The sequence below is a fragment of the Asparagus officinalis genome, chromosome 6 (genome assembly GCF_001876935.1).
Source record: "Asparagus officinalis chromosome 6, Aspof.V1, whole genome shotgun sequence".
NCBI classification, from domain to species: domain Eukaryota; kingdom Viridiplantae; phylum Streptophyta; class Magnoliopsida; order Asparagales; family Asparagaceae; genus Asparagus; species Asparagus officinalis.
This window is the reverse complement of record NC_033799.1, coordinates 11,048,340-11,059,953: the sequence shown is the minus strand read 5'-3', so window position 1 is coordinate 11,059,953 and position 11,614 is coordinate 11,048,340. Positions and strand designations below refer to the sequence as shown.

Genomic DNA, 11,614 nt, shown 5'->3' with positions numbered 1-11,614 from the left:
TATGGTTGCTAAGTTATTCGAATGTCACATGATGTCCGTGCCTCCTATGAGTCGCATATGTTTGACCAAATTTGTTGTTTTTCTTCTGCTCGCTCTCTATAAAAGTGCAGATTATACTATTTCCAAATGCATCTTTCGTCTGTTCAAAAATGTTTCTTCTATTTCTTCTTCCTCGTTCTGCAATTTCTATTTTTTTGCTCATCTTATCTTGGAGTTTATTCAATTGTATCATAATAACGCTTTCGAAATGGGAGGTTTTGGAAAACCAGAGCATACTTCATGGCCAAAATAGATCTTCTTAATATCATCTCTTCTTTGTCTTGTGGAGAAATCTCCGAGGTACAATATTGTTCGCTTTTGCAATACATTTTTTCAATTTGAAATTTAGCTAGACGTTGTTATAGTTTTATAAAATTTACTCATCCATATTTAATTCTTGACATAATGTTTACAATAGAAGAGCATTGGTTTAAGAATATATTGAAACACGAACTTTAAAAGATCTTAGACAGATAAATAATTAGATGCGTTGGATCTTAAACTTACCTATGTTTGATGGTTATCTTTTTTTGTTGTTGCTTCTTAAAACAAGGGTAATCGTAGGTTAACGTGTGTAGTGAACTTTTCTAGATTACTAATTCACAATTTACAATCGATTTCAACAGAAGTCTTACATTTGAACCCCCAAGATTCCCTAAAGTAATGATTTGTGGGAAAATATTATTTTTATCATGTCCCACTGCTGTTACCATAAACTCTTCTTTTTGCTAAGTATATATATATTGTATAACATTTAACCAATTTCCTTATAGTTATTAACAGAAGTTACAGAACAAAAAAAAACAGTGCGTCATTTCAAGCTAATCCAATCATTCTGACGTTTAGAGGCTAGGAGCCCAATTAGCCCATGCCATTGGATTAGAAATGATTTCAACTCAATTAGAAAAAAAACCAAGAAAAAAAAAATTCATATAAAATAAGTAAAGATTTTCATTAAGTTTTATATCGTGCAAGCTTTGCTCTTTTCACAGAAGGCTCAGAAAATACTCGGTTTCTATCGTGTATACAGTATACTGTACATTATCACTTATATTGAAAGCAAGCAATGTTCAACACAAGTATTTCCTCGACATTGAGCATATTATTCAACTTCAATATAATATTTAAAAAAAAAAGAAACCGGGTTTGGAGGTGGATAGAGTTGCATATCTTTAAATATGCACAATCTCATCTCATGCAATATTTTCATTCATTGACCACATCCTTACTTCCCTTCTATAGAAATCCCACATTCAAACTCCCTCCAATTTTAGCAACTCACTAAAATCAATGGCAAATGCACAGGCCATGCAAAGCCATAAGAGGAAGCTACACTCTCTCTGGACACAGCCAGCGATACACCGTATCGCCGTTATTGTGTCCTTGATGATGAACCTGGTCACTGTTTCATATATTACTCCTCTATATAAAGATACAGGGGGTGAAAGAAACAGATGCAAAGTCATCGTGAAAGAAGAGAAGAAGACCACCTCGAAGAATTATATGGCTCCTACAGTTCAAGAGATCAACGTTAGCGCTACCAGCGGGTGTCGCCCCACCAAGGACTCCATCATCAGTCTCGACCAGTGAGTATATAGATTTTTTATATACCTTCAAAACAACCAATCTAGGGGATCTATACATAATCCTGTACATAAATGTTATATCATTAATTGAGAAATTTTTCTTTGTGTTAGTGGCGACCCGACAATGTTTGAGGACTTTTGGGCTAAGAAGGGAGAAGAGGCAACGGTCGTGATCCCTGGATGGCAAACGCTGAGCTACTTCTCGGATGTTACCAACGTGTGTTGGTTTCTTGAGCGTGATTTTGGTCAGGAGGTCCGTCGCCTGCACAAATTGGTTGGCAATGCTGTGACTGAGGACCGGTATATTGTCATTGGCACTGGCTCGACGCAACTGTATCAGGCTGCAGTTTTTGCGCTTTCTCCTCCTGATGCCTCAGAGCCCATGAGTGTTGTCTCTGCAGTGCCATATTATTCGGTAAACTACTGAAATTTGGAAAATCATTTGAATAATTGTTGGTTACTTTGGAAATGAATTTGATATTTTCTTGCTTGTGATGACAAATAATTATGGCCAAGTTTCTTTATGCAACTAAGAATCTAATCTAGCTTAATATTTGAAGTTCGATTGCAAGTTATAGGATTCTCAAACTTGTTGCCTACTCCTGCTTGAGTTCATGTAGACATGACCCTAGATGCATGCCATGTTTCTCTATGCAACTACCCATTATAAGCATAATACTTCACGGTTTTTTAATATATACCCCTTAAATAATGCACATTTGCTAAATAGTCAAATACTTACTCACCAAAAACCAAATACTTTAATTTCTCTAAACAGTTAATTAGTATCATGTTATTCATTTTTGTTGAGCTCAGGGATATCCTATGAAGACAGACTACCTCCGTTCAGGGCTATTCCGATGGGCGGGGGATGCTCGTGCTTTCAAAGGAGAATCCTACATTGAGGTTGTATGTTCTCCAAACAACCCCGACGGATCCATGAACAAGGCTGTTCTGAACTCTGAGACTGGAAAAACAATCCACGATTTAGCCTACTACTGGCCTCAGTACACGGCCATCACTGAGCCCGCAGATCATGATATCATGTTGTTTACTGTCTCAAAGAGCACTGGTCATGCCGGTACCAGACTCGGGTAATCAAACCAGTAATTCTTATGTTCAAGTCCTAGAATACAAATCTTATAGAATACAAATCTTATCAGAATATTTCATATTGGAGTTAGTGTTATGAACCATAAAGTGGATAGTTAAAAATTTCAAACCGCTAAGTTTACTACATAGATGTCAAATTTTACCGATCACGAGTTATTGAAATATTGCCTTTTCAAATGGACGTAGGTGGGCTATAGTGAAAGACCCAAATATCGCGAAAAAGATGACCAAGTTCATAGCGATGAACACAATTGGGGTGTCAAAGGATTCTCAACTCAGAGCTGCAAAGATCTTGAAAGTGATTTCGGATGGTTATGAGCATCCAAATACCAAGTCATCTATGAGGCTGTTTGATTTTGGGAGAGATCGCCTTGCAAAGCGATGGGAGAGGCTGAGAGAGGTTGTGAAAGCTACAAAATTGTTTAGCTTGCCTGAGTATCCATTGGAGACTTGCAAATTCACCAGGGAGAAATTTGCGGCATACCCCGGTATGTAGATCAATAAATTAATCACTTTTTATTTATTTTTTCATTGATGATTGTTTTTATATATATATTTTTATTTTATTTTATTAATATATTATTATTAATACCTTTTCCCCATTATGTAGCTTTTGCTTGGCTGAAATGTGAGAAAGAAGAAATTGAAGATTGTGAGAGCTTTCTGAAGAAACTAAAGATTCAGACTCGAGGTGGGATGCATTTCGGAGTAGACATGAAGTATGTGAGAGTCAGCATGTTGGATCGTGAGGAGACATTTAAATTGTTTATTGAACGACTAGCATCTCTTGCATGATGTATTTCAAGTTACCCTTTCTGGATATTTTGAGAGAGATTGCATAGATGATATGCTTTTTGGAGCAAATAACTATTTTGTCTATTACTCTGTATTTTGCTTTCAATAGCAAAGAGAAACAAAGTTTATTCGATCTATATATATTTCAACTTCTTTATTAAGCTTCATTTTTGCTCAATGTTTATTCAGCTCAACAGATTGTACCTATAACACAGTTTTATTCGTGAAACTGAAGTAGAGGTTTTCAGTTTTTCCCACTTCTCCTCTTAATTAAAACTTAAAACTTCATAGGATACTTCGCTTGAGGGAGCTGATGTGGGCGGGGAAAAGCCCTGATACACTTTTCTAAGGTTGAACAAACAGACCATGAAGATGTCAGTATCTCAGGCTTGGGGTCTTTAGGTGATTGTTATGATCATTGTCTTCATGGGAAAAATAATAAGTTATTTTCATGCTCCTGACATTATAAGCAACTACAACCTCCACAAATGCAAATTGATTATCATTGATTTGGTTCCATGGGTGATAACAATGTATATTTGAGCTAAAGAGCAGAACGATAATACGACAGGACCCTGACCACTATTTTGCTAACCTGATCTGAGCATCGATAGAGATTTCGAAATTAGTAGGGAGGAGACGTTAGTTGAGACCCAAAATGGTTAGTTTCAGATTGGAAACTAACCTCCAAATCAGTTCAGCTCCGGAGCAAGGAGCGAGGGATCAAAACATTACCAGTTTTAAGGCCAAAAAATTGGCCTAACAAAATCATATGAAGTCATGGTCCAGTTTTTTTGCTACACTAGGATGAGGACTTAAACTGGTCTTGTTCCACTAAACCAGTTTACTTGGAACTGCCAAACAGGCCCAAAAGCTAGTAGACAATTTAAAATCTAACAATGTGTAGTTATCAACAGTTTGATCTGTACATTATCAGGCTGAGTTACCATAAGAGGTAATCCCCGTCTTGGGTTCGGAAGCAACACTGAATATGAGAAACAACGCCTTCTATTGGGGAATATGATGCGAATCTCACACTCTGTATATTTATATAAATAATCAGTTGAGGGGAAAAAACATACAGTTTTTACATACCTTGATGGTTTCTCCAACAAAGCCGAGGGACGCACTTTCTCCAGGACCTGAATGACAGCCACCAATTTGTGCTTCCTGTACCTAAATAGCAAGAACATGTACTAATCATCCAAATCCTTTCTGCTAAAGAACTTGTCAATCCACAGCAAAATCCAACCATCCAAGAATTCACTTGTGTCGATAGAGCCTATAACTGTTGGCTTAGTGACATATACAAAGGGACCCTTCTCAATGCATTTGTCTCGCTGAAGGCTCCAAGGCCCTGTGCTGATCAAATCCAACTCTGATCTTTCCGGGCTTCAAAAAGAGTGCATCTGTTATAAAGAGTTCAGCTTATCATGAGTACCTGACCCATTTTACCTGTTAGAAGTAATGAATGCAGATTAAGACAAGAGCATCATCGAAGTGTTCGTGTTACAAAGATGGGTAAAAGACTGCAAATTGGAAATTTAATACCCCTGCTCTGGATCATAGCCATCAAACAGATCGATTCTAATCAGTCATCAAGTTATTAAAGTATGTTTTTAGTAAGAAATTGTTAAAAGGAAAATTGTTACTTGTAACCATTTTCTCGATATTACTATTGAAGAAAATACCAGCTTAAGAAAGGTACCTTGGAAATGACTGATTATATCATGAACCTGACATTTAGGCTTTCTTCATAGGACCATGCTTCTGAATTTCAAATCATAATCAATTATATCATGAAACATTAATTTAAACATCCTTCACATAATCGTGCTTCCGAATGTTTGAACTTCTACGAGCTCCTTTTAGATTAGTGGTTCACTTCTAGTACAGCTAGAGAGATGCAATGTCGCGCGATGAAAGCGCCACTCTGATAAATCTGATTAGTCTGACTAAAATGTAAAAGGTCCTTAGTTGCTTGTCGAAATTAAGCTTTTTTCCCTCTATTAGTTGATTCTCTGTTAGAACTTTTTTCTACCTTCATATATATTCCTAATAAATTTCCTGGCACAAAGTAGTTCTTGCTTGATAATCGGCCACAGTAGTTTAACCAAAGCATTGACTGCAGGCTTGATGACAAGAAGTTAGAACCGATGATTGACCGATGAATGCTTTTTAGACTAGATTACAACTTGCTACATAGAGGCCAGAACTACGATTATACTGCATTACAAGAAACTTGCTATACTAAGGGGCGATCACTTATAAAGATAAATGAATCGTTGCATCTATGGCCTAATAAGCATAAACTATAGCAGTCTTTTTGTTGGTTGATATTGCGGATTTTTAGCAATACCAGGAGCTGAAAATGATAAGATTCAATGTTGCATTCTATAACTTGATATAGAATGCATGAAAAACAGATAGTAATGTGGTCGGCATTATTAGAGATATTCGAAGAGAGAAGAAAGTAATCTATAGGCGCAATTCAAAGTGGGAGAAGAAAGTAATCTATAGGCGCAATTCAAAGTGGGAGAAGAAAGTAATCTATAGGCGCAATTCAAAGATCTCTCAACAATAGGCCAATAGCTTCTCCTTTAAGCACCTTGTATAGTACTAGTTTCTCTTGTGTAGGGATGGTAACATATATGATAAGGATCTACTCACTGGTTTCTTTTTTCTAGAAAAACAGTTTGCAAACTTAAATTTGGTATGAAACAGGGTAAGCTTAGTTCCTAAATTATCCTTTAGGATATAACTAAATATATTAGATGTTTGCATTGAGATTAAGGATAAGATCATTATCATATATGTTACCATCCCTACACAAGATGTATGCTCAAATACACTTCTACCATTAATAATTCGTCTTATATATTGTGGCAAACTAAATAACAACAGAAATGTCCATATAAATTGTTGTATTCTGCAACTAGTTTGACATTGAATATATGCCAATTATATTTAATGAAGTAAGTTTTATGACTGTAAGCGCTTGTTCAAATATCACGTGATGATGTCCCTCCTATAGGTTATAACATGTACTTCTATAATTATTAATGGTAAAAAAAAGAACGATTATTACTATCAATCTTTCAATAGAGAATTTTCATGATACTTAGTAAGATGCATCTGTTTCTTTTCTGTTTCGGTTTTCATGTTTGTTTGTCTGGGGGGGGGGGGAGGGGGGGGGGGGGGGAGGGGGGGGGGGGGAGGGAGGGTTGTAAACTTGTAGAAAGTAGTTTTGTAGGATTAGTTTTAGCTCCTAAGTTATTGTTATAGGATATAGAGAAATCATAGTTGATATTCTGCATTAAAGATTAAACATAAAATGCATTAGCCTATATGTTAGCATCCCCTACAGAGACGAGAAGCACACATACAAATAATTTCCGTCTTATATAATGCGGGAGTGGACTTATAAATAATGACAAAATTGTTAGTATAAATTGTCAGATTCTGCAACAACTAGCTTGACATAGAAGACATAGGAGGTTGTTCAAACTTCAAATATCACGTGATTTTCGTGTCTCATATGTGTCGTATATGTCTGACCAAATTGTCGATTTTCTTCATTTCTCTCTATAAAAGCTTACATAACTCTATTCCCAAATCTACCTCCTTTAAATCAAAATGTTTCTTCTTCCTCGTTCCACAATTTCTATAAGTTATGCTCCAATTTATATTAGAACTCGATCAACTATATCAAAATAATCTTTTTGAAATGGGAGGTTTTGGAAAAATCCGAGGAAGCTCCAGAGGCGAGATGGCTCTTTCTAATACTATCTCATTTGCCTAGCAGAGAAAGTTGCAAGGTACAATACTATTTGTTTATAAGACAATTTTTCATATGAAATCTAGACATTAATAGTTTAATATAATTTAGAATAGCCATATTTTGTTGCATAATTTTACAATAGAATTATGTTGATTGAACGGTATTGCTTTTGGCTTTGTGATTGTGTAGGATTTGCTTTGCTAGAATGTGGGAAAGAAAGAACTGAAGATTGTGAGAGGTTCTTGAAAGGTCCAACGATTCTAACTCGACGTGCAAAGCATTTTTGTAGTAGACATGAAGTATGTGAGAGTTAGCATGTTGGATCGTGAAGAGATTTTTAATTTGTTTATTAAACTATTAGAAACCCTTTCATGATGGATTACAAAATTTTGAAATGTTTGGAAAGGGATTGTATAGAAACTAAGAGTAGCGATACTTGGACACTAAGAAGATGACTAGTATATTATTGATAAGAGACTTCATCTCATCTGCCAGCTAAAGCAAAGGAATCACCAGAAATTGTTTCCTATGCCATTCATTTAATAGGAAATCAGAAGTTGTTTGTCAAATAAGGATGATATGTTCCTTTTCTTTCTTTTCAAGATACATATTGTATTCTGTCCACGAAAGAAAACTTATTTGATTTATTACATTTAATTTTTATGTTCTTCATTAGGCAACATGGTCACTTAAACATACTTTTCTTTCATAAGTTGGTTATTATGTATTACAAAACAAGCAGTATAAATTCTTACCTAACATACAAGTTTTGTTAACTTGAGAAATCTAATTTTTCGCATGTTTTCTAACAATAAAACTAGCAAGAGAGTATTTATCCCTGATCATATAATTTAGATACCTTCATAGGGAGATGTGTTAATGTAAGGAGGAAAAGGTAATACTAGCCAACATTACTTGTTGACACGATAAAACAAGTAATTAGTAGAGATAAATCCCATCCCATATCTATAATTCAATATCGATACTCAACGATCATATCTACTACAAGCTACATTCTTCAACAATCAAAAACTCCCAATGCTTCTTCCTTTGAATCCTATTCTGGTGAGGAGCCTAGCAAAGCATATTGCTTTGCATCTTGCATACTTGGTAAACCCCCGCCTTAAATTCTTACTCTAAAGTCACTAGTCCGCAACTTCATCCAGTAGCCTCCAAGCAGCTCACTGGTACTAATAGCCCTCGATACAATTTGGATGCTCAAGCCAATTGATATCTCCTTCAAGGTAGGGATCACACCTGCTCAACATAAATTATCTCGCTAAGTCTCAATAATCCTTGCAATGATGGTGTGAGACCCAACATCATAACCCGCATACTTATCAAGCTTCTTTCTTAGCATGCACAACGTATATGAAAGACTTATTCGTCCCATACATACTATGATTTCCTTCTCTATTTTATATTGAGGTTATAAACTTCCTCGTCTCTTCAACCACAAATAAATTTAACAAAGGGTCTTAAACTCGCCGAGTCCTTGGGCAATATTTAGGACTATAAATAATGACAAAATTGTTAGTATAAATTGTCAGATTCTGCAACAACTAGCTTGACATAGAAGACATAGGAGGTTGTTCAAACTTCAAATATCACGTGATTTTCGTGTCTCATATGTGTCGTATATGTCTGACCAAATTGTCGATTTTCTTCATTTCTCTCTATAAAAGCTTACATAACTCTATTCCCAAATCTACCTCCTTTAAATCAAAATGTTTCTTCTTCCTCGTTCCACAATTTCTATAAGTTATGCTCCAATTTATATTAGAACTCGATCAACTATATCAAAATAATCTTTTTGAAATGGGAGGTTTTGGAAAAATCCGAGGAAGCTCCAGAGGCGAGATGGCTCTTTCTAATACTATCTCATTTGCCTAGCAGAGAAAGTTGCAAGGTACAATACTATTTGTTTATAAGACAATTTTTCATATGAAATCTAGACATTAATAGTTTAATATAATTTAGAATAGCCATATTTTGTTGCATAATTTTACAATAGAATTATGTTGATTGAACGGTATTGCTTTTGGCTTTGTGATTGTGTAGGATTTGCTTTGCTAGAATGTGGGAAAGAAAGAACTGAAGATTGTGAGAGGTTCTTGAAAGGTCCAACGATTCTAACTCGACGTGCAAAGCATTTTTGTAGTAGACATGAAGTATGTGAGAGTTAGCATGTTGGATCGTGAAGAGATTTTTAATTTGTTTATTAAACTATTAGAAACCCTTTCATGATGGATTACAAAATTTTGAAATGTTTGGAAAGGGATTGTATAGAAACTAAGAGTAGCGATACTTGGACACTAAGAAGATGACTAGTATATTATTGATAAGAGACTTCATCTCATCTGCCAGCTAAAGCAAAGGAATCACCAGAAATTGTTTCCTATGCCATTCATTTAATAGGAAATCAGAAGTTGTTTGTCAAATAAGGATGATATGTTCCTTTTCTTTCTTTTCAAGATACATATTGTATTCTGTCCACGAAAGAAAACTTATTTGATTTATTACATTTAATTTTTATGTTCTTCATTAGGCAACATGGTCACTTAAACATACTTTTCTTTCATAAGTTGGTTATTATGTATTACAAAACAAGCAGTATAAATTCTTACCTAACATACAAGTTTTGTTAACTTGAGAAATCTAATTTTTCGCATGTTTTCTAACAATAAAACTAGCAAGAGAGTATTTATCCCTGATCATATAATTTAGATACCTTCATAGGGAGATGTGTTAATGTAAGGAGGAAAAGGTAATACTAGCCAACATTACTTGTTGACACGATAAAACAAGTAATTAGTAGAGATAAATCCCATCCCATATCTATAATTCAATATCGATACTCAACGATCATATCTACTACAAGCTACATTCTTCAACAATCAAAAACTCCCAATGCTTCTTCCTTTGAATCCTATTCTGGTGAGGAGCCTAGCAAAGCATATTGCTTTGCATCTTGCATACTTGGTAAACCCCCGCCTTAAATTCTTACTCTAAAGTCACTAGTCCGCAACTTCATCCAGTAGCCTCCAAGCAGCTCACTGGTACTAATAGCCCTCGATACAATTTGGATGCTCAAGCCAATTGATATCTCCTTCAAGGTAGGGATCACACCTGCTCAACATAAATTATCTCGCTAAGTCTCAATAATCCTTGCAATGATGGTGTGAGACCCAACATCATAACCCGCATACTTATCAAGCTTCTTTCTTAGCATGCACAACGTATATGAAAGACTTATTCGTCCCATACATACTATGATTTCCTTCTCTATTTTATATTGAGGTTATAAACTTCCTCGTCTCTTCAACCACAAATAAATTTAACAAAGGGTCTTAAACTCGCCGAGTCCTTGGGCAATATTTAACAATTAAAATTTTAAATGTTGGGGCAATGAAATTTAAAACCTATCAAAAGTGGCCTAAAGAAGTTAATTCCCCTCAGATATCAGTCTAATAAAGATTCAAACTTTCAGCTCCATTCTAGCTAAAAATTGCATCGATTAATGCAAGCACAACCCTCAATTTCTGGGTAAATTTATACTAGGAAAAAAAATCAAATCTTTCGTAGAAAAAACGATGAAAACACTCAATTGAGCAAAAGGAAAGAAATTAGAGCAGACTGGAAAAAAAAACAACGTACTTGAATCGAAGGGGATTTAATCCCGAGAAATTGGAACGTAGAGATGGATTCTTCATGAAGAAGTTCAAAAAAATTTGACTTAATTGAGATCGGAGAAAGTGATTATAGGGTTAGGGTTTTCCGTACCGGCTGTTTGGTTGTTGTCGGTAAAGTTATGTATTTACGCACTAATAACTTGAAAAGTTGCTGTTCATCTTATCAATTTTATTTTTATATTTTTATTTATTTGTTTTTTATTTCATTTCATTGTAATTATAAATTGTTTGTTTAGTTTGTAAATGAAACTTTAAAGGGCTGTTTGGTTGTATGTTTTTACCATGTAAGATGATGGAAAGTGTAAAAAAGTGGGTCCCAATGTCAGCTTTCATCACTTTACATTGTCTGTTTAAATTCTCTTTTACATGAAAAAGTTACACCTTTTGATGAGGTATCACCGAAAACAAAATCACCAAAATTAAGGGGCTGTTTGGTTGTTGTTGGTAAAGTTGTGTATTTATGACACAATTTGGAAAGTTGTTGTCCAAAAGTTGTGTATTTATGACACAATTTGGAAAGTTGTTGTCCACCTCATCAATTTCACTTTTATACTTTTCTTTGTTTGTTTTTGATTCCATTGGAATCATAAAACACTTGTTTGGTTTGC

At 35.0% G+C, this 11,614-nt stretch overlaps 1 protein-coding gene and 1 long non-coding RNA gene across 2 annotated transcripts; one reads left to right on the top strand and one right to left on the bottom strand.

Annotated features, from left to right (window-relative positions):
* LOC109845497 (tryptophan aminotransferase-related protein 2-like) lies at nucleotides 1,438–3,603 on the top strand. Its single transcript, XM_020414749.1, has 4 exons — nucleotides 1,438–2,040; nucleotides 2,442–2,719; nucleotides 2,925–3,226; nucleotides 3,349–3,603. The coding sequence occupies exons 1-4, from the start codon at nucleotides 1,750–1,752 to the stop codon at nucleotides 3,531–3,533; spliced, it is 1,056 nt and encodes a 351-aa protein (XP_020270338.1). The 5' UTR covers nucleotides 1,438–1,749; the 3' UTR covers nucleotides 3,534–3,603.
* LOC109845498 lies at nucleotides 1,902–11,094 on the bottom strand. Its single transcript, XR_002248378.1, has 3 exons — nucleotides 10,972–11,094; nucleotides 4,629–4,988; nucleotides 1,902–2,020 (listed from the first exon to the last, which is right to left on the bottom strand). It is a non-coding gene; the product is annotated as an uncharacterized LOC109845498 (long non-coding RNA).

Coding starts and splice junctions, on each gene's coding strand:
- LOC109845497 (XM_020414749.1), top strand. CDS start 1,750: ATGTTTGAGGACTTTTGGGCTAAGAAGGGAGAAGAGGCAACGGTCGTG. Junction 2,041..2,441: donor CTGCAGTGCCATATTATTCG/GTAAACTACTGA, acceptor TGTTGAGCTCAG/GGATATCCTATGAAGACAGA. Junction 3,227..3,348: donor GAAATTTGCGGCATACCCCG/GTATGTAGATCA, acceptor CCCATTATGTAG/CTTTTGCTTGGCTGAAATGT.